General features: G+C 36.0%; 1 protein-coding gene across 3 annotated transcripts in view; it reads left to right on the top strand.

Moving 5' to 3' along the window:
* PIKFYVE (phosphoinositide kinase, FYVE-type zinc finger containing) overlaps nucleotides 1-26,543 on the top strand; it is a 77,456-nt gene extending 50,913 nt beyond the window's left edge. For 2 of the 3 annotated variants that reach the window (XM_082657669.1, XM_082657668.1), the window contains exons 23-42: nucleotides 168-339; nucleotides 2,339-2,517; nucleotides 4,149-4,262; nucleotides 4,652-4,760; nucleotides 4,865-5,019; nucleotides 5,915-6,005; nucleotides 9,417-9,477; nucleotides 10,355-10,492; nucleotides 11,313-11,433; nucleotides 12,217-12,312; nucleotides 13,863-13,946; nucleotides 14,709-14,806; nucleotides 16,446-16,610; nucleotides 18,006-18,065; nucleotides 18,730-18,906; nucleotides 19,691-19,794; nucleotides 20,696-20,824; nucleotides 21,921-22,182; nucleotides 22,605-22,679; nucleotides 23,251-26,543. In XM_082657669.1, the coding sequence (XP_082513795.1) occupies nucleotides 168-339; nucleotides 2,339-2,517; nucleotides 4,149-4,262; nucleotides 4,652-4,760; nucleotides 4,865-5,019; nucleotides 5,915-6,005; nucleotides 9,417-9,477; nucleotides 10,355-10,492; nucleotides 11,313-11,433; nucleotides 12,217-12,312; nucleotides 13,863-13,946; nucleotides 14,709-14,806; nucleotides 16,446-16,610; nucleotides 18,006-18,065; nucleotides 18,730-18,906; nucleotides 19,691-19,794; nucleotides 20,696-20,824; nucleotides 21,921-22,182; nucleotides 22,605-22,679; nucleotides 23,251-23,366 (2,506 nt within the window). In that variant the 3' untranslated portion in view covers nucleotides 23,367-26,543. The remainder of the gene's footprint in view (nucleotides 1-167; nucleotides 340-2,338; nucleotides 2,518-4,148; nucleotides 4,263-4,651; nucleotides 4,761-4,864; nucleotides 5,020-5,914; nucleotides 6,006-9,416; nucleotides 9,478-10,354; nucleotides 10,493-11,312; nucleotides 11,434-12,216; nucleotides 12,313-13,862; nucleotides 13,947-14,708; nucleotides 14,807-16,445; nucleotides 16,611-18,005; nucleotides 18,066-18,729; nucleotides 18,907-19,690; nucleotides 19,795-20,695; nucleotides 20,825-21,920; nucleotides 22,183-22,604; nucleotides 22,680-23,250) is intronic. The other variant, XM_082657670.1, reaches the window with a different exon arrangement.
* The last annotated feature ends 258 nt before the right edge of the window (nucleotides 26,544-26,801 follow it).

Raw genomic sequence — 26,801 nt, 5'->3', positions numbered from 1 at the left:
TGCAGGCTCTGAGCAGGGTGAGTGGTACCCCGAGCAGATCATCCACCAGTCGTCCTTACTCTTGACAGGATGCTGCACTTTCTCTACAGTGGTCCTGATTAGCCAGGATTCACTATACACTGCTCCTCGGTTTCGTGGTTAATGTGAGGACTTTCTTTTTGTCAAAGGCCTTCCTATCAGTGTCCTAGCATGTTCTGTGATACCCCCATGGTGCATCACATTCGACGCTTTGTCCATGGCCAAGGCTGTGTGCAGATAATCCTGAAGGAGTTGGATTCTCCAGTACCTGGATATCAGCATACAATTCTCACCTATTCCTGGTGCAGAATCTGCAAACAGGTAAGTGTACCCTGTTGCTATAATATATCACATAGTATCTTTTATTTCTGTATTTATATAGTTCTTTTTTGGGGGGGAGGGTGGCCTCTGTTTTTTTGGATTTAGTATTTGTCTTTGGGCTCTTATTTATTTTACCTTCTAGTGCTGTATGTTCCCTTTAATGTTTGTTTCCTAAAGATTCCATTTTAGGATTTATCAGTCATTATATAAAACATAGGTACCATGCCCAGTAAAATAGATCTTGACAGTTCTCCATTATGTTTGTTTATTCATTCAGTAAATGCTTATTGAGCACCACCTAGGTGCCAGGTACTGTGCTAGGCCCTAGGAAAGAAGGAAGAAGAAGGTCAGGCTCCTGTCCTCTAGCGGGGGAGACAGACTTACAGTGATTACAGTATGCTAGAATGCTTGTGTAAGTTTAAGTCTATGTCAACATTTCTATCTTAAGACATACAGATGTGAGACCATGTTTAATTGATCTCTGCTGGTTTTCATATACATTCTTGAGGAAAGAACCATGTGTTTTACTTCTTCTGTGTGTTTTTCTAACTCTGCAGAGAATATTTGGTGCCAATATTATGTTTTTAATATATACTTTTTATTCAAATTGTTAACAGTGAGCATATGCCAAATTTAACTTCATTGTTATCTTAATTGGCTTATTTTGGAGTGTATGTTTGGAGGCACATATGGGAATTATAGATAAAATAATAGTGCAACCCATTTCAGTATCAGAGGTTGAGGAGGGCAAAGTCAAAGGTAGTGCCTTCTTCGGTAGGAACAAAGAGCCATGAGATCATTTCTTGCAATGATTGGTCTTTTTAGACTTGTTCTTCTAGGCCTTTAGTTTGCTGTTAGACAGCTGGCAATATTTTGTTGTAGAAGATGTGAACTTCTGTAGATTGACCAGTGAACTAAATGAATAACTTAATTCGATCCTTATATCTTGCATGTTTGGTGTATGCACTTTATTTTAAAACAAAAACTTCTGCCTTTGGGGTTATGTTAGAAAGGAAAAGGTAAACAGTTTTTGTTACACAGAAATGAAAACTTTTAGGTGTCCAAAAAAGTTATATATGACCAAATATTAGTATACTTACTATTAAATTTCTGTAAGCCATGATAATAGAAAAATGGGCAAGGGGTGTGACAAAGCAATTTAATACAAATGGCCAGTAGACATGTGCAAATACATTTTACTCATTAGTAATAATCAAAGAAGTATAAATAAATAAAATAAATGGAATGTGTTTTTATTTAGTTAGTTTTTAAAGAAGGTACATTTCAAAGATTTATAATTCCTGAGATTGGTAAGAAAGTAGGGAAATTGATATTCTCAGATACTGTTGGAGATTGTCTCCCAAAACAGGTGTACTGGTTTACACAATGTGGCAGAAAGTATCAAAGACCATATAAATGTCCATGCCCTTTGACCTACCGATTTCCATTTTCGTTAATTTATTCCAAGGAAATAATAATTATGCATATTTATAAGTGTATATATATACATATATATGTATATATATACATACACACACAATAGGGAAGTTCATCAAAATAGTGAAAAACTTGTAATGTCTTAAATGCACATCAATAGGGATTGGTTAAATAATTCCATATTATGGGATACTCTGCAGCCATTAAAAATCAAATTGTATAAGAATATTCTATGTGGGAAAATATGATATATTGCTAATAAAAAAAAGGTTATGAAGCTAATTATAGGGAACAGTTTTTATTTATAAACATCCCAGCTAAGCATATATGTATTCATGTATAGAAAGAAAGCAAACATACTAGCATATTGATGGTGGTAGTGGGATTACTGGCAAGAGAGTTTTCCCCAGCCATCCCTAACTCCACCCACCTTGAAGCATTTTTTTCTTCTAGTTTTCTATAGTCAGAATATACTAGATTTGTACTAGAGAAGAAAATACATTGTTTTTTAAAAAAGAGATTCTCAATATGTGATTAGATAACAATTTATGCTGAATTTCAGGTAACACCAGTTGTTGCTCTTTCCAATGAGTCCTGGTCCATGTCATTTGCAAAATACCTTGAACTTAGGTTTTATGGGCACCAGTACACCCGTAGAGCCAATGCTGAGCCGTGTGGTCACTCCATCCACCATGATTATCACCAGTATTTCTCCTATAACCAGATGGTGGCATCTTTCAGGTAAGAAGTCTGAGCGACCTTGTCACAATCACATACTCCCTGGAAGGCTTTATAACATTTCCAGTATTACTAGATTGAATTAATTTTTGGTGTGTGTTGTTCCCCATTCCCACTCTTGCAAAGGCAGAGGGCCATACTCTGTGAAGAGCTTTCAGTGTTATTATTTTATTTAATCCTTTAAGAAATATGTATTATTATCACCCTAACTTAGCTTATAGCTGACAGATAGAGCTAGCAAGTCATGATCCATGATTCTTGCTACTGCAGTTGTTACTCTTAACCATTGTTTTTGCATCTGAGAGCTTATCAGAATTTTGCTAAGACATTACTTAGCCATAAGGGTAATCGGATATTCCAGATAGAGCTAAAATCACTAGTTCAAAGAATGGGTGTTTACACTTGTTCTTAAATGATTTGAGAAAGCCTTCGGGCTGTGCCTTCAGAATATACCCAGAACATGTGTCACCACCTCCACCACTACCACTCTGGACTGAACCTCTGTTGTCTTTTACTAGATTATTGCACTAACCTCAATCAGTTTCCTTTTGGCCTTACCCGCTGCAGCCTGTTCTCAACACAGCAGTCAGAGTGGTCCTGTTATATGAAAATCAACTCAGGCCACTCATGTGCTCTAGAGCCTCCAGTGGGTGTCTGTTTCACCCTGAGTGAAGGCCAGAGTCCATTTACGAGCCTGTGAGCCCCTACATGCTCTGGCTTCTCACCCCCTACTACAGCCCCCCTCGCTCACCATACTTTAGCCTCACTGGCCTCCTGGCTGGACCTCAGCTATGTCAGGTAGGCTCCTACCTGGGAGCCCTGCACTTGCTCTTCCGTCTCTGAGCTGCCTGCTCCCAGATATCTGCCTACTTTTCCTTATTTCCTGCAGGTCTTTGTTCAGATTTCACCTGCCCTGACTCCCTCTCACTCCTGGCACTCCTTGCTTCCCTTTCCTGCTTTATTTCGCCCTGTAGCACCTACTATCTGGCGTAAGATATGTTTTAAGTATTTGTTTTTGTTTATCGCCCAAGCCTTATTATTCCTGAATCATGAGAGCAAGAATTTTGGCCCTTACTCCATGCTGTATCTCAGCACCGAAAACAACATCTGACACATAATAGGCACAAATAGGTACACAAATAGGAAATACTTGTAATTGAACCCTATTTCCTTTTTTAAGCAAGAGCTATTAACCATGAACCTAGGGCCTAGGTGAGATATAGCATTTACTAGACATCATGAACTTCAGGTGGAAAGGAAACTCACAAAGAATCCTTGGGAACTGAGAAGGTAGTGAATACCTGTGTGTCTAAGCTAATTGTAGGAAGGAGTCCCTCTGCTCATTCATGGAGGTTTATATCCCAGTCATTTGTTTTTAAAGCACATGAGGATGGCCTCGGGGGATAAAAGATGACATCACAATGCAGGGGAAAAATAAAACAAAATCTTTTTAAAACTGGGGAGGGTATTTGTAATGGCTGAAAGTTGCCTTCAGTATTTTTGATTGTTTTAAAAATGCCATTTCATAGAAACTTTATGATCTCTTGCACCTCATAGGACTTAGTTGGCATCTCTACTCAAAATATTAAAATATTTTTCACTTTTCTACTATTACTTGTATTTTTTCCTCTCAGTTATTCTCCCATTCGGCTTCTTGAAGTGTGTGTTCCACTTCCCAAAATATTCATTAAACGTCAGGTCCCACTAAAAGTGGCCCTTCTTCAGGATCTGAAGGACTTCTTTCAAAAGTAAGTTTTATTTTCTTTGGTCATCTGTTTTTGTTTCGTACTGCCTGAAATCTAAACTATTTTAAATATCATGTTTGTTCCTTTAGCTTTCTTCGAAAACAGAAATAACCTGTTTTTCTAATTGTACGTTATATATGCCTGATGTAAAAAAGGAAAAGTGTAGACGGTTCATAAAAGTACTAACAAAGAAGTCAAACGCTCTCAGGCATAACAACTATTAAAATTTTGATATACGTCCTTTTTTGTTCTGCAAAATTGTATGTGATTCTTAATTAGATAAGACCTAGTTAAAGTTTTGTGTGTACATCTTTTTTCTACTTGTGTGAGATTAGACAATTTGATTCTGACTTTTCTAAAGTGTTCAATATTGTTTATGTTTATATTGTTAGAGTTTCACAGGTATATCTTGCTGTGGATGAAAGACTCGCATCTTTGAAAACTGATACATTTAGCAAAACAAGAGAGGAGAAAATGGAAGATATCTTTGCACAAAAAGAGGTAATTCATTTTTCTGACAGAAACCCAAATGTTAGCTGTGAACTTGTTAGAGGTTCCTTTTGGGGTGTGTCTCAGATTGCTGGAGTGGTTTCTGTTCCTCGTAGATGGAAGAAAGCGAGTTCAAGAGCTGGACTGAGAAGATGCAAGCACGGCTCCTGTCTTCCTCTGTGGAGACCCCTCAGCAACTGCAGTCGGTCTTTGAGTCACTCATCGCCAAGAAACAAAGCCTCTGCGAAGTGCTGCAGGCTTGGAATAACAGGTGTGACTTTGCGGTCCGGTGTTTCTTTTACATTATTGCAAAATTTGCTCTGCTATCATGTTTTTGATGTAAATGTCCTTATTAATTTGGATGTTTCCTTTTACTCTCAAGTTGTAGGAGCTTTATTTTTATTGCCACTACCACCCTTCACCTCTTTCATCCTTTAAAGTGTAGGTTGTGAAGTTAAAAAAAACAAAGATGAGAATAGCCTTCATTGCTGTTGCAAATACAGTGTGTGTGCTTAATGAACCTAATTTATCTGTATTAGTATGTCATGGAGTGATTATTGGGTTTTAGGCCATTACTTTCAACTCTATTATTTTGTGTATCTTGTACCTTTATTTAAATATTTATTTGGGGAAATATTTCCCTTTAATGCTTATTGAAAAGTTCAGTTAGATTATTATAGCATTTATTGAGCACTTGGACCATGCTAGGCACTAAGTAAGGCAGTAGATGGACATGCACTCTTTTATTTGATTTTGAGTCCTACAATGTATGTATACTGATTGCATTTTACAGAGGAAACTGTGGCTGTACGAGACTAAGGGATTTGCCCAAGTTATATAGCTGTTAATTGTCAGAGCTCGGCTTTGAGCCCAGGTCTGTTGGTCTTTACCACCCGTATTTTTTACGTTATGTTGTATTGTCTCATTATAACTTGCTATTCTTTTATTACTGTAGTCATATCAGTAACAAGTAATTAACTGATTAGAAAGAAAACAAAAATTTAGTCTTAGTTATGTACAGCTTTAAAATCTATTGCATTCGAAATAGGAAAATCTAATTCTTGTGGTTTCAAAGCTATAAGGAGAATATGTGTAAACATTATTCAGGATATTAGAAGGAAAATCATATTCTTCTTTTCTCTTTTCCTTTTTTTCATTAACTATAGGTTGCAGGACCTTTTCCAGCAAGAAAAGGGTAGAAAGCGGCCTTCAGTTCCTCCAAGTCCTGGAAGACTGAGGCAAGGGGAAGAAAGCAAGGTAATGAAATGTAGTTTTGTCTTTGAGCCTATGTATATTGGTATAGATATAATTAATTTCTCTTATGACACTTAGAAGTGGTAGTTTAGGGACTTCCCTGGTGGTGCATTGGTTAAGAATCCACCTGCCAACGCAAGGGACACGGGTTCGATCCCTGGTCCGGGAAGATCCCACATGCCACGGAGCAACTAAGCCCGTGTGCCACAACTACTGAGCCTGTGCTCTAGAGCCCACGAGCCACAACTACTGAAGCCCGCGCACCTAGAGCCCGTGCTCCACAACAAGAGAAGCCACTGCAGTGAGAAGCCCGCGCACCACAACGAAGAGTAGCCGCCGCTCGTTGCAACTAGAAAAGCCCACGTGCAGCAATGAAGACCCAATGCAGCCAAAAAAAAATAAAGTGGTAGCTTAATATATACTTTATTAATAATAGTAGGAGTTTTTAGTTTTGAAGTTATGAGGTTTCTTGGTGATGTGACCTGGATTAATTTTTTTTATCTTAGCCTGAAATAAAATACATTATAATTCATTTATTGGAAACATTTATCAAAAGCTACTGTCTACTGGCATCACTGAGGATAGTATCACAGAGGCAGTAAATGCTATAAAGGAGAAGGTGTGGATGTGCTGAGTGTATAATAGAGTCCTAATTTACTTTACTGTGAGTTTTGGGTGTTCTTATCTCTGTGCTTAAGTGAGAAGCTTTTCTTAAGGGGTCTGCACCAGGTTAGTTCTACATGTTGATTTAATTAACCTTTTCTAACTGTATTAGTTTTCTCTTGCTGCACAGCACATTACCCCAAACTTAGTGACCTAAAACATAAATTTATTATCTCACAGTGTGTCAGGACTCTGGCACAGTGTGGCTGGGTTCTCTGCTCACAGAACTGAGATGAAGGTTTTGGCCAGGGCTGTTACCTGAGGCTCGGGATCTTCTTCCAAGCTCATCTAGGTTGTTGGCAGAGTTGAATTCCTAGTGGTTATAGGACTGAGGTCCCCCATTTGTTGCTGGCAGTTGACTAGAGGCGATTCTCAACTCCTAGAGGCTGCCTGATTCCTTGCATGTGGCTCTGTTCATCTTCAAAGCGAACAGCAGTGGATTGAATCCTTTTCATGTTTCAAATCTCTGAATTCTTCTGCTGTGTCTGACCTCTGGACACAGATTTAAAGGACACATGGTCAGGCCTACCTGGTTAATCTCTGTAGTTTAAGGTTAACTGATTTTGGGACCTTACATACGTGGTAAAATCCCTTCACAACAGTATCTGGATTAATGTTTGGTTGAATAACTGTGTGTGTGTATGCCAGGGGGTGGAGTTCTTGGGGGCCATCACAGAATTCTACTTACCATGCTAACCATGAACAGATGAATTAATGTCAGTATATTATAAGGGCTTAATATTCTGTTATCATGAGGGCTTTTGAGAAAATATCTTTTTGTACAAGTATGTAGTATTTGTAGCAGAGTATTTTCATGGAATGATGGGTTCAAGTGCCTTGGATCTTTGTGTTATTTAGTAACACTGTGTAACTGAATTCCTCCTTTTTGTCTCATGAATAACTGTGTAGGAATCACTTTTCCTTAAAGTTTAGGTGAGAGTAAGAATAAGAATTACTGAAGATGATTTATTAGTATTTGCCAAGTAGTTAAGGACAATTAACGGCTATTACAAACTGCTAGTGGCCTGTTTGCCTACTGATGAAACAGTGAAGCTAGTGGTGTAAGACCTCTAATTATAATATTGAGACATAGAATTGAAAATACAAAATCAGTCAGTAGATGATTATCTTTTTTTTCTTGTGCGATACGCGGGCCTCTCACTGTTGTGGCCTCTCCCGTTGCAGAGCACAGGGTCCAGACGCGCAGGCTCAGCGGCCATGGCTCACGGGCCCAGCCGCTCCGTGGCATGTGGGATCTTCCCGGACCGGGGCACGAACCCGTGTCCCCTGCATCAGCAGGCAGACCCTCAACCACTACGCCACCAGGGAAGCCCCGATGATTATCTTTTTGAAAGATCAAAAGTTGAATTGAAAATCTGTAGCACTGCCTTTGTATTCATTCATTTGATAAATAGTTCTTGAGTGCTTTTAGGCACTGTTCTGAGTGCAAGGAATTCACGTTTGTGAATGAAGGCCATAGTTATTGTCCCTATGGAACGTTTGTCTAATGAGACTGACAATAAACAGATGAACCAATAAACATTTAAAAAACAAATGGAAACAAGGCTATGAAGAAAAAAATTGAAAGAAATGGAGAGTATTGCTAGGGGAGTAGGTGATGGTGAGTTATTTTACATAGGGTGCCCAGGGAGGTCTCTCTGGTATGGTGAACAAATCAAAGAACATTTTAAGTAGCAGTCTAAGACATGACTTTGTAATGAAATTGTACTCAGGGCTGATAGTCATTTAAAATGTATCTTATCTATGGATAATGGGACTTGTGAAAGTCCAGTGGGTAATCAAAGATTACTAGGCTTAATGGATAATCATAAGTAGTTCCTAGATGCTTTAATGGGTCTGTGAGCTATTGTTTAGAACAGTATTCTCAAAGTATGGTTCAAGGATCCTGGGGGTCCAAGACCCTTTCAAGGGCTCCACAAGGTTTCTCTTTTTCTTTTTTAATTAATTAATTAATTAATTAATTTATGGCTGTGTTGGGTCTTCGTTGCTGCGCACTGGCTTTCTCTAGTTGTGGCGAGCAGGGGCTTCTCTTTGCTGCGGTGCATGGGCTTCTCATTCCTGTGGCTTCTTGTTGCGGAGCATGGGCTTTGGGCGCACGGGCTTCAGTAGTCGTGGCACGCGGGCTCAGTAGTTGTGGCTCATGGGCTTAGTTGCTCCGCAGCATGTGGGATCTTCCCGGACCAGGGATCGAACCCGTGTCCCCTGCATTGGCAGGAGGATTCTTAACCACTGTGCCACCGGGGAAGCCTTCCCTTTTTCAACTATATATCTGTGTGAGGCTAGATTTTCTTTATATACTTCAATCATAATAATATAGCTCAACAGGTTAAATGCAGAAGTCGGAGAGGAATTTAACTGTCTTCTATTAAGCTAGGCATTAAAGTAATTGTAAAAGTGTAAAACAATGCCACTCTTAATTTTTTTTAAAAAAATCTATTTTTAATTAAAATATGTTTTTTATGTTAATATGTAATGGGTTTATTATTGTTATTTTTAAATAAATTAATAAACGTACGTTCTATAACTTTTTCAGTTTTGATTTTCTAATAAGGAAAAATTGGAAGATATAACCCACATAAACAAAAGCTATCTGAGTGTCTTAATGATTCTTAAGAGGTTGAAAGGGTCTTGAGGACAAAATGGTTAAGATTCACTGGGTTAAAAATTTTTTTAAATTTAAAATTTTAAATTTAATGTTTCCTTAAGAATAAAGTATTTTGTTCTCTACAGATAAGTGCAATGGATGCATCTCCACGGAATGCTTCTCCAGGACTTCAAAATGGGGAAAAAGGTTGGTCCTTGAGTCTGGTGATCACCTGTCATTGAATTTAAGACATTTCTTAGTCTATAAGTTGTTTTTAACTACTAAATATTGAGAATTTTTTTCTGATGCAATTGGACATAGACTTTTTTTTCCTTCCTGTAAAACGTTTGTAGCACTCTAAGTTTAAGATTATCATAAAGTACATTGCATAAGATAAGTTAGGATATAGAAATACATGATAAATAGAGAAGATTGCTTTTAGGGAAAGAACAAAAAGACAAAAGGAAACTGAACTTCTGTCTGGATTGTTATAAAGTCAACTGCCAGGTTTCATGGAAAAAAAACTTATAAAGTTTAATTTATATTTTTGTATCACTAAAATCCTTTCCAGACTTAATTTTTCCTCAGTATTTCGTAGAGTAACTTTTCTAGGTGCTATCCTAGAAAATTGGTAGGGAAATTTACTTAGACTATCTTTGTAGAACAAGAGCTCAACTCAGAATTCTTGGCATTTTTCTATCATAAGTAAGTGAATTTCCCCCCGAGAATAAGCATGTGATTTTTCCCCCCAGTAGTGTCATAATTGCATTCTCTATTAAATTGAATGAACTAATATTTAGGTAGGCATTATGGTCTAGTGCAAAGAATATGGCATAGGAGCCAGAAATGGTTACCAGTCACAGTGCTGTCACTAAGATCTGATTGGGTTCAAGTCATATAACCTGTCTGGATTTTTGTATCCATTTCTAAAATACGCACTGAAATGGCCTATGTAACTTTTAAGAAGCTAAAATTCTTTGGTTTATGAAGTAGAAATAGGAGTTGGCATTTTAAAAACATTGCTGTTAGATAGAAATGGACATAATGTTTTAAAGTGACTCATTTGCACTCTGTTTTTCTTTAGAGGACCGCTTCTTAGCTACCCTGTCCAGTCAGAGCTCCACCAGTTCCCCCCACCTCCAGCTGCCCACTCCTCCCGAAGGCGTGCCTGAGCAGGCCGTGGGAGGGCCCCCAGAACTTGATACCACCAGCAGTTCCGAAGGTACAGGTCAAGTCACTTTTACTGCACTTCGTCCAATAGAGACAAACACTCTGAGTGCTGTGACACAATTCTTTCTTAGCCCTTTAGGATTTAAAGTTTTTACTATTGAAAGGGCTCTTTCAGATGTAGCTTTTTACCATATCCCTTCTTCAGTTGCACTGCTTGACATGTAAATATCTCAGTAACAAAATGTTATTTCAGCTGCATCTACTTTCTGGGGATATTACTTTCTTAAGTCTCATTAAAGCCCATGATTTTTGCCTTGTAAGAAGGAAAGAGAAATTGCAGCCTTTTTCTAACAACAAATATTTGTTTCACTAATAGCAAATTTATACCTTTTTTCTTTCTTTCCTTGCTTTCTCTTTAAGCACCAACTACTTAATTGTAGCGTAAACTTTAAAAATATCTTTTAAATTGCAATTAAACTCAGATGTAATAGCCACAGTGTGCATAACTGATTTGAAGTGGCAACAGGAACAGCTGTGACTGAGTCCATGCATGCTCGGCCAGTAATTATGTCATGGCTGCCGCCTGGCCCTGTGATGATAAGAGGCCATCGGTTGCAGGATGATCTCAACTTCAAACATGTTGAAACGTAAAAAAAAAAAAAAACAAGCCACTTGGGGTCAGTGCTATGTATGCTTCACTATTGCTTCCTGTTTGATAGTCATTATTCCTAGATCAAAAATTTTACACCATAATTGGTAATTATGGCGTGCACGTCTGTGTTCCAAAGAGGAAATGAAATATAGTTGACGCTTTATACTTTCTTTTACTCTTTCTGAATATTAATGTATAAGTAGAATATTTTTCATTCTAGATGTATTTGATGGACATTTGCTGGGATCCGCAGACAGCCAGGTGAAGGAAAAATCAACCATGAAAGCCATCTTTGCAAATTTGCTTCCAGGAAACAGCTATAACCCTATTCCGTTTCCTTTGTAAGTATTATAAAAGCCAGTGGCTGTTGGGTGGTTTTATTTTTACTTCATTTAAAAAATCTCTCGATAGATATACTCTCTGCATATTTAAATATGTTTATTTAACTGCACATATGTATTTCTCAATCCAAAATTATACTTCATCATAGTAAAAAAGATGTCTTTTGGTATAATATAATTTGTAGAACATGTAATCATTATATAGTAAATGAGTGGATTAAAAAAGCATTAACTAATATTACTTAATGCTTAAGAGTACTGATTCTGAAAAGAATTGCTTATATATATATATTATTAAGATATACTGCTATATCCATTGATCTCATAAAAACATATTGCTGATTGTATATGAGGATATTACTGACCCAGTAATTTACTGGGACGTGATGCTTTTTTAATAGTGATGATGAATTGCAATGGCTATACAAGTTTTCGTGTGATTTTGTTTGTACTGGACTTACTCAGAGTGGGGAAAAACATAGGGCTGGCTTTCTACACTGCCAGTGTGGAAAGCTTTGTTTGGAGTGATGATTCCAGAACTCTCTCATTTGAAAAAGAATTCTGATAATTTTCAGTTGTCTTCAAAAACTTTCTGTTGATGTATTTTCCTTGGCTGTTTGTTCAAGTTCTGCATACATTTTGGCTTAATTATATTCTTGTAATTGTGCATTATTTAGTTAACTTAAAATTGTCCTGAGATTTACTTGTAGTAGTGCTAATGGTTTGTATATGTGATTTTCTGCTAATTTTGTTCTGATTTTTGTATTTAAAAATTTTGAACAGTGATCCAGATAAACACTACTTAATGTATGAACATGAACGAGTGCCCATTGCAGTCTGTGAGAAGGAGCCCAGCTCCATCATTGCTTTTGCTCTCAGGTATTATTCATGGGGCTTTTTCACCTATGGTTGTATCTTTATATTTTATGTGTATTTATTAATCGCTGTATTTTGAGTTCTGTTACATAGAGTAGAGCAAAATATAAGTAAATGTAAAATATTAAATATAAGTAAAAGAATGTATTCTTTGGATGTGACAGCTTATTCTTTTTGTATCTGATAATGTATGCTTTACCCAAATAATAACAGGATGATTCTTAAGCTCCTAATAATTAGATTAACTAGGCAAGTTATTTACTAATCCTTAATATCCTTTAACCATTCTCTGTATTATAATATGTATCCATTGTATCCATCCTTTCCTTTGCTTTATTTATTGACATAATACTTGGAACATATCTGCCTTATATCATCTGAATGTCTTTTTTGTATTCTTCATTCATTTCCGTCCTGCTTCTCACACATAGCAGGTAAAGTTTCCTTACTTAAAGTAATGCTGTTCCTATGCCTTAACCCATTTACATGCCCACAGTTATCATGTGTCTTAAAGAAGGACCCCTCTTTAAAAATATTTATATATCATGTCTAAAAGAATAAAGCTTTTTAATCTTAATGGTATCTTGGTAGTGGTAGAACCTAGTTTAAGTAGAATCTAAGATGTTTAATAAAAATATTTTTCCTCTTGGAAGACATTGAAATTAAAATTTTATTTTTAATATTGGTTACAAGTTGTCCATTTATCAACAAATATTTGAATGTCTGCAATGTGTGGTATACTAGGTACTGGGTATACAGGGGTAAACAAGATAGATTTATAGGCTTCAGCATTTATGTAGTTTAGAGCTACTATTTGGATAATGAAGAATTTTTTTCCTTTAGAAGATTCCATATGGTAAATTTTTTATCTTTGCCTTTTGCCGTTTATGAAGATAGTATTTGCTTCTCCTTTTATTGGTTAGACATACTACATTAATAGATAAGAAAGGCAAGAAAGTCAACCAAGAAAAACATATATTTTGTACTATGAGGAAGCAAGTTTTCTAGCTGAGCTCACCTTTTTCTAATGTCTTGGAAAAATAATACATGCTAAGATGCTTCCCTTGTTCCCTAACATCTGATTTATCTAAATCAGTGCTTCCAGACTGCTAGTCCAAGAGTTGGATGTTTTTGGCCAATGCAAACTAAAAAAATATGCTTTTTCTTAAAGTTCAATACCTTTAAGTTGAAAAGTACTCTAAGTTCCTTTCCTCTCTATTATACTAAACAGTGAAGTTTCATGCTCTTCAGTTAGCTGTTCAGCCCCTGAAGGCATTTGATCTAAATGTTAGTGTGGAGGCCTTGACAATCATATTTAGGATATTGAGCCTGGTTGGTGTGTTGGGTCATATTTTGTATTATTTTTTGTGAAGACATTGACCTTCTTCATGAAGCTTGTACTTGATAACTTTTGTTAGTTAACTTGTGTTTGTTTAATTATGGATGCTTACAATGATTGTGTTTCTACAATGCAAAGCTTATTCTAAAGCATATGATTTACTTTAAAAGAAGACCATAATGTGTAACATTTTTCAACCTATTTCTACCCTAAGTTGTAAAGAATACCGGAATGCCTTAGAGGAATTGTCCAAAGTGACTCTGCGGAACAGTGCTGAAGAAGGGCTTTCAACAAACAGGTGATCTGCGATTGATTAAAATCTATTTTCATTGAGCTACGTCATTATTTTCTAGGTGCTCCTACTCCAATTTTATTTTAGCTTATTGTCAATATAAAAGTTTCTAGAATATAGTCAGTGGCACTCATCCTTTAGCCAATAGTTGATAGAACAAAATTCAGGTATAGCAAAAGACCTTAAGAAGTCTCTTAGGATACAGTTTTCTGATAATTTGTCATAGAAGTTCATTGTGTATTGCAGATTTAAACTTTTAACATTTTAAGTTCTCTTTATTGTTTTCATTTAAAAAATAATAACTCTGAAATTAGTAAACTATTGCTTGATTTTGTAATTTAAAGTATTCATGAATTTTCCATAATAATTAAAGATCTTAACAGTTAAAAAATAAAACAGCCCCCCACCAAACCAGTTCTTTAAGTGTGTTCAGTATTTTAGACATTTGAGACAGAAATTGTCGTCATTGTTGGACTTATGGATGCTAATATAGCTCTGATAGACTTGTGAAAAATATTATAAGAGCCTATATACTTTCATATATTTTTCCATACGCTTTTATAGCTTTATCATTTTGCTTTTTCTTAAGCCCAGTAGACATTTCAAGCCTTTTCTTCCATGCTAACCTGCGTTTATATAAATTATGAATCAGATTTCTGATATTGTGGGTGGGGTTAGGTGGGGGGTAGATTAATACAGGAATTAGAGTACTTGCTATTTTGTGTCTGAATCATATAAAACCAACTTTCCTTTTGTTTTTCATTTTAGTACTTTAGACAGCAGACCAAAGAGTAGCAGCCCTATTAGATTACCTGAGATCAGTGGAGGACAGACAAACCGTACAGCAGAAGTAGAACCACAACCAAGTAAGATTACAAATGGAGAAGTAATTCCTAGTTTTGTTTGTAATTGTGGTTTGAAGAAGAAAACACATTAAATAAGAAATGCCATCTGGCAAGGATATATTACTTCTGGTCTTTGAAATACAGTATGGATGTAAAATTTTTTGTATATCTTCTTTTGTACATATTTCACTTTTCTTTGACTCTTACCTTAAGTTTATTGAGTTTGAAACTCCTAGAAACTCATAGGTCTATGCAAAAATCTGCCTTCCTGGCTAGAGCTTTCAGTTTAAAGCATATAACTGAAGAAATATAACAGCAGTTTTTGCTTGTTTGTTTTTGCAACTTTGTTGGCATTGTGAAAAGAACTTTTCATGTATTGTCTCCTTTAATTCCCATAATAACCCCATAAGAGTTATTTGACATATCTCCATTTTTCAGAAGTAAGTTAAGACTTAGATAATGCAATTTGCTGAAGGTTACACAAGTAATGGGGAGCTGCGATTTGAACTTGGATCTCTCTGACTTTGTCAGTCAGGAATATTCATTACGAGTAGCAGAAAACTCAAGTGACTGTTGGGTCTTGAATGACAGTTTATTTTTCTAAGATAGCAACTGCAGGTAGACAGTTGCTAGCATTGGTTCAGCCACTCAGCATTGTAATGACAACATAGGGGTAGTTTCTCTTTGATTCTCTTGTTTTACTCATGGTCAAAAATGTCCCACTTAATGTCTGCATTTGAGGCAGAAGGAAGGGAGGTACAAGCTGCAACTGTTCTCTTTTATTGGGAAATTCCCTTCCCCCTTCAATCTCATTGGTTAGAAGTGAGTCTCATGGCCACCCTTTCCTGCAAAGGAGACTTATAATGTGGTAAGCAGCATTGTCCTGGTTGGCTTACATAAATCATGATTCATTTCCTGGGACTCTACACATTGCTGCCTCAAACAAAGTTGGAGTTCTGTTAGCAAGGAACAAGGTGGGATTGGATATTAAGGATATTAAGGCCATAATGGTGTCTGCTGCCCTAAGTAAGCACTTCGTGATCGACATTTGATGTGGGTTTTGTTAATGGTAAATGTACAAGATTAGGATCATATGTATTAGTGATATGATGAAGCTCAAAACTAAGAATAAAAGTATAGAGCAAGCTTTAGTGATAGTTTTGGTCATCCTGTACTACTTATTTTTGAAAAATGCGAAAACTAAAATTGTATATTTTGCTCTGTTGAAGTGTAGGAAGACAGATGATATAAAAACCTTTAACTTTGACGCATTGTAGCTTGGAATACTGTTTTGTATTAGTTTAATTAAGTATACTGTGATACTGTAAGAACCCAGCCTTAACTTAATCTTGTTGCTTAAGATATTCTGACAGCCTTGGAAAGATATTTTTAAAAGGCTTTCTATATAATTTCTCACATTTTGATATATAGCTATCTGAACATTGCTCTTCTTTCATGTTTCTGATAATAAGAGTGCTTGACTGCCCCCCTAAAGATCCCATAAAACATGTGGAATAATAATCTGTGCAAATAAGACTATCAGTGTTACTCATATTTATTACTCTCATATAATGGTTACTGCTAACAAAGGAATGAGTTGAAAATTTTTATTTTTCTACTTGCAGTGACCTGTACTTAATATGTTACCTCTTATTTTTAGCCAAAAAGGCTTCTGGAATGTTGTCCTTCTTCCGAGGGACAGCAGGGAAAAGCCCTGATCTCTCTTCCCAGAAGAGAGAGACCTTACGTGGAGCAGATAGTGCTTACTACCAGGTTGGGCAGACGGGCAAGGAGGGAACGGAGAATCAAGGCATTGAGCCTCAAGGTGTGTTAAAGGAGACCAAATGTGCTTATTCTAGGTTTCGATTTACTTATTTCAGTTGGTTATGTTCCTTATAGCTTGAAGTAGATGCTTCTGTTGCTGAGACCAGGGCATTCCCTCTCTTCTCACACCTTGGTGGGGGTAGAGTGGGAAAAGCATGGCGCTCGGAGGATCCAACTGGTTTCAGATGTCATTGCTATCACTTACTGTGTGGTTGAATTAGAAATCCTTACTTTCTGTACTCGTAAACTGGAAAAGCAGTGTCTTCCAAGGTTTACTGGGTTTACTGAGGACTAAGGTTTACTGAGGACTAAGTGACATTATACATGTAAAACATCTGTCTCACTATGTAGCTCACAGTATATATTCAAATGTTTTCATCCCACTACCCCCTCAGACGTTTCCTTTCTTTTCCAGTCTCTGTAAGGTGGAAGCTGTTGATACCCACCTTCATTTGGATATTTAAAAAATATATCTACCTGATTGTGTTTGAATACGGGGTTAGTAGACCAGGAGTTGGCAAACTATGCTTGACCTGTCTTTGTTAATAAAGTTTTGTTGGAACACAGGCACACCCTTTCATTTACTTACTGTCTGGCTGGTTTTGCATTATATTGGCAAGTTGAGTAGTTGCAACTGAGTAAAATACTTACCATCTGGCCCTTTACAGGAATAGTTTGGCAACCCCTGGGTTAGATCATGAATTATTAGTTTAAAAAATAGGAACTGCATGGTAAGTTTTCATCAGTAATTAAGATATGCGTTAAGTATTCTATAGGCTGCTATTGGGCTGTGATCCTTGGAAGGCATTGGTGCTTTGAAAAAAATAATTTTGAAATGTGAAACTTAGTGGATGACTTGTTCTTCTAGATATTAAAATGTATCACAACTCTGCAATAATTAGAGTGGATCTGGCAGTAGGTTTGCCAGACAAATCAGTCAAATAAAAAAAATAGCTCTGAAGTAGACACTAGTATATTTTCTATATTGTACATATATCTTAGTATATGATAAAGAAAGCATCTCAGACTATTGGGGAAGCATTATTCCATACACAGGGAAAACCGGTCATAAACTCTGATAAAGAAGCCACAGAAAGTCGTGATGTTAGAGCTGAGTTATTTTATTGCTATCATAGAGATTACTTAACTATAAGAAAAATTGTTCTTCAATCTGAATTCTCTGATTTTAATCTAAAAATTGATCTTTCAAAAGGTACATAGATTTTTATTGTAATTTACACAGTTAATTGTATACATGATGCTTGCTTGAGAGTGACTTGACTAGGATAACATGAATTGACTTGTTTTTAGTATTATATCAGGGGAAAAAGAACAGACAAAATGACCTGATAACTATCTAAAACTTTGGCTTTACTAATGATGTTAAATCTTTTAGATGAAGTAGATGGAGGAGATACACAGAAGAAACAACTCACAAATCCTCATGTGGAGCTCCGTAAGTATGAGATAAATACCTTTGGTTTGGGGACCAGGACTATAATTGAGCAAACTCCATTATTTGAAGCTTCTAGCTTCTCACTAGATAAATATTCTACTTCTTGAAATGAATATTAAGTCTGTGTACTGATGAACATTTGTTTAGTCTAAATTTAGTTTATAAAATATACATTTTTTAATTTAGAAGGAAATTTATAAATTTAATTAAAATTATAATTTAATGCAATGTCTGATGTTTAAATAATTACTTTTTGTGTAATCTAGAGCCACAGAGCCTTAGTAAGGCATCTAGAATTGTGTGTGTACATGTGAGTGCCAAAAATTTATTATCCAGCATTATAACACTATAGAAAAATTTAAGATGTAAAAGTACAATGATGAAAATACAGTGACCAGCATAAAATTAGAAATGGGTCTTATTTTCTGTTTGATTTTTCTAGAAATATGAAGGGTGGTCATAAGATGCTCTTTAATCCTTCCTGAAGATAACTTTAACTGAATTGTGATAAACAGGGATGTAGTAGACTTAATGTGAAAAATTGCTGTCGTGGAGAAACTTAAATGATTGCATTTGATGGGGGTGGGGAGTGAGCAAGAAGGAAAAGGAAAAGGTATTTCTGATCCAGAAGAGCTTTTTTTTAAAAAAACACTTCTGTTTATAGAATTTTCCGATGCCAACGCCAAGTTTTACTGTCGTCTCTACTATGCGGGAGAGTTTCATAAGATGCGAGAAGTGATTCTGGGCAGCAGCGAAGAAGATTTTATTCGTTCCCTTTCTCACTCTTCTCCGTGGCAGGCCCGAGGAGGCAAATCAGGAGCTGCCTTTTATGCGACTGAAGGTAAGTCTTTTTAATCATTTACTAATTAAGCGGTATCCATCTTTTTCCTTCGGATAATTTATGAATCCCTTGAACTGAGGTAATACGATATTGTCTTTTTGCAAACATGTTTTTCTTTTTATGCTTGAGAGGATGAAAGAAGCATATTTAAAAGAATATATGGTGTACGGTGTGTAATGAGAGACAAATATTGATCAAATCCTTACTAAATTCTTTCTAGTCCTGAGTTTTCCAAATGTAAATAATAACAGAACTTCTAGAAGACTCAAAAGGTACCTCAGAGCTCATGAGAGAAAGATAAAAATAGAAACATTTGACCTGAAAACCAGAAGGCCAAGTTCTTAACCTACAAAGTTTTACAGAAGATCATGAGCATTTTTATTTCACATTCCATTTTCCATACTCACTGAAAGCGAAATTATTTGAGAAAATGCATCAGGAAAGACGTGCTAGATAAGAACTTTCATAACTTACTTATTGGATTGTTAACAAAGGAATTTATAACATTTTACTTGGTAGTTAAAAAAAAATAGATCATTTAGCTATGACTTCAGGTGTGGTACTGTCGAAAGTAGAGGTTTCTTGACTATATAAATCCTCAGAAGCCCTTCCAAACCTTCAATTACTTGAGAACTGTGTTCTGATCAAAATCTTCTCAGTGATGTCAGAAAATATCCCTTAAAAATGTGAAGCAAACAGATCATTTGGGATTTTTAGAATGATTTATTTTGGAATACCTCAGTAAATATTGCAATTGAATAAACATGAAATTTTTGCCTTTTAGATGATAGATTCATTTTGAAGCAAATGCCTCGTCTGGAAGTCCAGTCTTTCCTTGACTTTGCACCACACTACTTCAATTATATTACAAATGCCGTTCAACAAAAGGTAGAAACCCAAACCTTGATCTGTAAGTTTACTGGGCTTTTTCACATCCTGAGAGTCCTAATGGCAGTTTTCTCCGTGGTAATATGTGAACAGAACATGACTAGATCTCTGCTGTGCTATTGAGGTGTGGTAGAATGCAGGGATTTCAAACTCTTTTTCCTACATATATATAGAGAGATTACCCACTTGTCATGAAGCAGTGAGCCTCCCGTGAGTATGAAAGAGTCACATAGATTTTTTTTCCATTTATGGGTTTATTGCCTATTATTGGAGGAATTATATCATAATAAAATTTGTGAGTTTGAGAAATTGAGAACGATTACCCCTTGGGAGAATGTTAAAGATCTAATAATTTTGTTGGCATTGCTGCTTTACTTCATAGATTCAAAGGTTTGAGTTTGTTTTAAGGTCCTCTGACTGATCATATTAATAGAAAATCATGTTTGGGTAATACATGAATAATCCAGATATTGGTATTAAATTATAAATAATCCTTTTGAAAAATTGAAGTATAGTTGATTTACAATATTAGTTTCAAGTGTACAGCATAGTGATTTGGTATTTTTGCAGATTATACTTCATTGTAAGTTGTTACAAGATAATGGCTATAATTCCCTGTGTATATAATATATCCTTATTGCTTATCTGTTTGATACAGAGTAGTTTATTAATCTCATATAAAAAATTTGTCCCTCCCCCATTCCCTTTCCCTTTTGGTAACCACAAGCTTGTTTTCTATATCTAAGTCTGTTTCTGTTTTGCATGTACATTCATTTGTATTACTTTTAGATTCCACATATAAGTGATATCATACAGTATTTATCTTTCACTGACTTATTTCACTAAGCATAATATTCATACATAGTCCTTTTTGATAAGAGTTTACTTTTTTCTTGATTAGAGGCCCACTGCATTGGCCAAGATTCTTGGAGTGTACAGAATTGGTTATAAGAATTCCCAGAACAACACTGAGAAGAAGCTAGATCTCCTTGTCATGGAAAATCTTTTCTATGGGAGAAAGATGGCACAGGTAAGGATACTGGACTATGCAAAGCATTTAGCTAGCATTTACCCTTTGTATTTCTGCTTCCTGAACATAATGAGTCAGAGAGTAACATGATACTTGAGAGTAAATATTAAACTTTGGTTACTAGGCAAAATTTAACTTTTGAGTTATTGAACCCTGTAGGAAAGAATAAAGAGGAATATTGTGGACTGGTCCTAAAATTTAACATATCCAACATCCTAGAAACACAGAATTATAGAAAAAGAAGGCAGATGCAACATAACAGTTTTAAAGATGAAGAAACGGAGGCTCAGAGACTTTGAGTACTTTATCAAAGTCACACAGCTATGCCTAGAACTCAGGTTGGTCTAGATTCTAGAACAGTACTCTTCAGTGTGCTGGTCCTTGAACTGTTTCCAGTCCGTGGTGAGATAAGAGCTTGTACTAATCAATAGAATGTAATTTAATGCACTGCTTTCTTCATCGAGAATGTCTTGCTATGGCAGAAGCATCTGCTGTACTAAATTGTGGGTTTAATGATGTAATTGATTTACATTCTGGTGCTAGCCTCTCTGTCATCATGAACCAGGAAAGCCTGTCTAGCAGTGGTCTGTTGAATAACACTTCAGGTCGCACTGGTCTAGTACCCAGGTCCCTGACCTTTGAGTGCGTTGCTTTTCCTAATGCCCAGAAATTCGTAGAGATACGCTGTTGCTTCTACATTGTCCTAAGTAATTGCACAGTTTTGGTATCAGTACTTAAAAGTTTCCTCTGAATGTTTGCATCTGTTTTTTAAACTGCTTTATGATTCAACAATATATTTTTGGAGTTACTTGTTAATGTTTCTTAGAGTTGATTAAATGGGTCAGTATATTTCTGAAATATTTCAATAAATGAGTACCTAGCTATTAATTTCATGATACAATTACATCACCATGTGTTTTATGTATTATACAATTACAGTGTATGCATTTAGTGACATATAAGTTATTAGGTTTTAAAATTAAATTTTAAAGTGTTTATAACTGTAGTGGCTACAAGGAAGCTTTCTGCCTTTTTAATTTAATTAACCATTTGTAACAGCTCACACATAAATGACAGAGAGTTTTCTTTCTGCTAGGTTTTTGATTTGAAGGGTTCACTTAGGAATCGAAATGTAAAAACAGATACCGGGAAAGAGAGTTGTGATGTAGTCCTGCTGGATGAAAATCTCTTAAAAATGGTTCGAGACAACCCTCTGTATATCCGTTCTCATTCCAAAGCTGTGCTGAGAGCCTCAATCCGTAGCGACTCCCACTTCCTTTCTAGCCACCTCATTATAGATTATTCTCTGCTGGTTGGGCGAGATGATACCAGCAATGAGCTGGTAGTTGGAATTATAGGTAAGTTGATGAGCATGCCTTATGTATAGTTCATGATTTAAGCCAGAGTGAAATTTGAAGACTATCTGGTGTAGTAATAGCTTATTGAATAATTTCACAAACTTTCATTTGAAATTTTAAAAATAATAGTTTTTCTGTTCTGGTACCTTTTATTCAGGTTCCTCATTTCCATTTTCATTATTTTTACCAAAAATATCTGTATTCAAAAGTCACTTGAAGATGAAGCCTTATGAGGTTGTTATGAGGATTAAATGAATTAATATGGTAAAAACCCTTAGGACAGTCCCTGGCATATTGTCCGCACCTGCAGTATTGCCAGCACTCAATAGCTATTGTAGAAGTAATAGTAATGGTAATTGCGGTTGTCATCTGCTTATATTTATTAAGAGAACCTTTACTGCTAATCTCGCCCCCTGCAACAGATTATATCCGAACATTTACATGGGACAAAAAGCTTGAGATGGTTGTGAAATCAACAGGAATTTTAGGAGGACAAGGTGAGCAGAATTTTTGTTCTGTTTACTCTTTAAACTGTTCTCATTATCTTCCTCATCAGTTAACATATACTAAATGGATACTTTAAAAAAAATTCTAAAACATAAGTGGTTGTCTTTGATTTTATCATCATTTCCAAGGTGATCAAATAATAAGGGGAATTGTTTAGGTGGGGAAATATGGGGTTTTAAATTTGTGTTAAGATGCCAGAGGTTCTCAAAATGGTAAGTTAAAAAGGCCAGAAGTTCTGAACAGGAGGTTGTCCTGAATTAACACTTGAAATCCTCTAAGTTCTCTGAGAGCTGCCAGCGCCATTTGTGCTTTTAGACTTCTCTCATCTCTAAGCAAGAGCGTCTTTTAAAATAAAAAAAAAAACCTCCTACCAAGAAGGACCTGTCCCTTGTCATGTGGCACAGTGAACACCCTCCCTCCTTTCTGAGCCCGCCGTGGTGTGTTTGCTTACAGACCACGGCATTTTATGTCTGTTGACATGAAAGAACATAGCCGTTGAAGTCAGTTGTCTTATCAATTATGTAACGGCTTCCTTTTCCCTCTTCGCTTTCATAATCCTAGGTAAAATGCCGACTGTGGTCTCTCCAGAGTTGTATAGGACCAGATTTTGTGAAGCAATGGACAAGTATTTCCTGATGGTACCAGACCACTGGACAGGCTTGGGTCTGAACTGCTGAAACAAAGCACATATTTTGAAATGGACCAGGAAGAAAAGGGGCCTGGAACCAAGGACCAAAAATAAGCTACATGTTTTATTCCTTCATCACATTCACCACTGTATGCAAAGCCCTTTCAGTTCTGCGGCTGTGGAGGCCATCTGTAGCCGGAAGGGTTAAAACTCTGTGGATTTGCACTTTGGTTTTTGAAACCTACAAATGAGCTATCCATAGGCTGGGACGTTGCATGAACATTTTGTTCACTTAAGCTGAAATCTAAGCACATTTCAAAGGGCTGAGGACAAATGTATGGTTAGAGATGAGATACGGTGAAAAAATCGGTTGTCATATTGGCTAACAATCCTGTTGAGAAAACAGTGTCTCATAGATTATGACTCTCCTGGCATCATATTGGACAGATTCTTACCTAGAAAGCATTTGTAGAGCTGGTGAATTTGTTTTGTGTTTCTTATGTAACAATTTAATGTTACCTCTTATCAGAATTTCTGAAACCTTAAAAAAATTCTGAATTATTTTATTAATGGCCAGTTAAACAGATTGATACAATCTATTCTTGTTTTGCTGAGGAATTTGACTTAAATTGAGAATCGTGTCATGTTCTGTATCTTTCCCTGTTTTCAAGTGTGTTTGATATTTTTCAAGTTCTGTCTCTACTTGTCTGTGGGTGACAGGAGGCTACAGCCATTAACTTTAAGCCTTTTCCTGGAGCTGTTTTTTTAAGCTTATTTACAGCTTTTGAGCAAGTAATATGCTGAACTGCACTTGTCTACACATGCTCATACTCTAAGTTTTTCTCCCACTTTCAGGGAAACATTAGTAAATTAGTCTACGGTGACTAAATCCCCAAAGGGATAATTATTAATAAAGGTTTTTTTTTAATATAAAAAATAAATTAGGCCTGATCCAATAAATTGGGTGAGGGAAGCACTTGCTTTATTTTTTATAAAGGTAAAGTATCCTTTTCAATATAACTAGCAATTTATGTGGCATCTATAAAATTAAGAAGTTTCCAGTGTGGACATCCCTGTTTTCTAACTTTCTGTACCAGTTTCTAGGCCAGTTCTGACTATTGAGAAATGTTAACAGTTAAGATATTCTTAGTGAGAAACTTATTGTTTACTAGAGTTTTTGTTTAGTTAAAAAGTGATCAGAAGTATACTAAACTGTCTTTGAGGAAATAACACAACCCCGAATATTTTCTCTTGGTTTCTTTCCCATAATAAGGATTATTATTACGGATAATACCCCAAATAAGGATAATTTGGGGTTTGTAAAATTTTAAGGGTTCCACTCTTTTCAGGCTTCCTATAGTAGCACGTTTCTATTGCACCTTTCACATAATAAGAAAAAAATCTGGTTACATTCCAATTACAGAGACTTAAGTATGTAAAATAGGAACATTTTGGAAAGTTTGCTCGAGAAAACAAAAGCATTAGTTTGGTGTTTGGTGCTTATTAGAAACATGATTTGTTCTGTACTAGAAACAAACTGACCAAGGACTTACTACTGATCTGATGATAAGCACTTTTTTCTTTTTTAACATGTGATGTGCCTTTTGAAAACGTACAAAACAATGACGATTTTAGTTTTGATATCAAAGGCCAGTAAAGGAGTTGTACAGGGCTGAAAGATGTGGAACATTATTCACTTCTCATGTGTCAGGAACATGGATTTTGCATCTCATATTGAATGCAAACATATTTTGCATCTGTTTATTTTTTCTGTCAGGAGGCTTGGGGTTATTTATCCTGTCCATTTCCCTCACCCCAGTCAGGAGCACTTCCAGGGGCAGGGGTCTTCCCGCAGCTGTAATCACGTTGTTTCTTTGTTTCAGTCTCAGTACCACGTGTATAGCTTGAATGCTCCATTGGAATAGCTCTTGACAATAATGTGTCATGTTGATTTTATTTTCCTTGCCCATGACTTGAAGAACCGATTTTTTTTTAAAGTACTGCTGCTGCTTAGGTAATTTTGTGGCTAAAAAAAATTCCAATATGATATAATCTGAAACAATACTTGTTGCCTTGCAAGGGTGATCTGTCCTTTTAAAACTGTCTTAATGGAGGGGAAATATAAAATTTAATTTGTTTTGAGTGGTAGAACTATATACCCGGCCTCTTGCTGCTCTTGTTTAGGCCACTACCAGATACATAAGCCTTTTCAAATACTGTGTACTCAGTGTCAGGCACTGAATGGCTGTTTACCTCTCTTGAATTCCCCATTGAGGCCTGGAGAACCTTGATGGTGATAAGTTAAGAACAAGGAAGAAATCTTAATACTTTCTTCTTTAGAATAAAAAAATGAATTCTGAGAATAATTGATAGCACAAGAAAGCTATGTGAACATGTTGCATTGTATAAAAATCTTATTTATAAATGTGAAGTGTTTTGATGCCATCAAAACTTTATTTAAAAATAAAAAAGATTCACTTTTTTCTTACCCAAGCCTAAGAAAAATAAGGGGAATAAGCTGTTGCAAGCCCTTTTGTAGTCTATTGAATATTTTAAATTTATAGATATTCAAATTTTCCTACAGAATGTCCTACTTATAATTTTTTCCTTGATCCAGCAGTGAGTGGTTTTCTAGCTTTGGCCTTTATTGGGTATTGTAAATAGTAGGGTTGTATTGTTTTTTGTGGCATCAGCTTCTCCTTGGCTTTTTACCCATTAGTGTCGTGGGCTTGTATAAAACTGCTGAGGAAAATAATCTACCTGTATAGAAAGTTTGCTTAGCTGGCGGAGTGAAAACCCTTGCAAATGAGCCTGGTGGTGAAACAGATCAGGCCATTCATTATTCCTCAAGTGTTAACATACTGACTTAAGCAGTATTCAAACCATCTAGTGCAATGCCTTTTTTGTTTGTTTTTGTAACACGGGTGCAGTTGTATTATAGAAAAATAAAAATTACAATCATGAGCAGTTTTATTAATGCTGCTCTGCTTGTTTTGTAAGAAATGTATATTACGTCTTTGACAGGTTTAATTTTAACTAGAGAAATGACATTGTAAATCAAAATAGCCTCTTTTAATTTAATATGAAAAATTCAATTAACAATACTGAAAATACTTAATGTATTATATTGTATATATTTCTCTACTTTGGTTCCAGCTGTTTTATATGATTGACATGTTATTTATGAGATAAAACTGCCTTGACCTTTTGGAGACTTATACTGTAAAAAGAGGACTTACAATAAACTGAGAATCAACTTCACTTTGTTTTGAATCTGCTTGAGGAAATTAAGAGGAGATGGAGTTGGTGCCCCCGGCCCAGCAGTGTTGTTTTCTGTTCATTCTCTCCCCCTTCCGACGGGAGAATTGAAGTCTTTCTTCAGTAAATAACTCTCCTCTTTAGGTCTCAGAAAGGGGGTGCTAAATCCTTGGGTTCACTTTGCCCCATATGGACCTGGCCTTTTCTGTCCTCCCGCCTCTCTTCA

The sequence above is a fragment of the Grampus griseus genome (genome assembly GCF_964374135.1).
Source record: "Grampus griseus genome assembly, chromosome: 7".
Lineage (NCBI taxonomy): Eukaryota > Metazoa > Chordata > Mammalia > Artiodactyla > Delphinidae > Grampus > Grampus griseus.
This window is presented reverse-complemented; position numbering and strand designations above follow the sequence as displayed.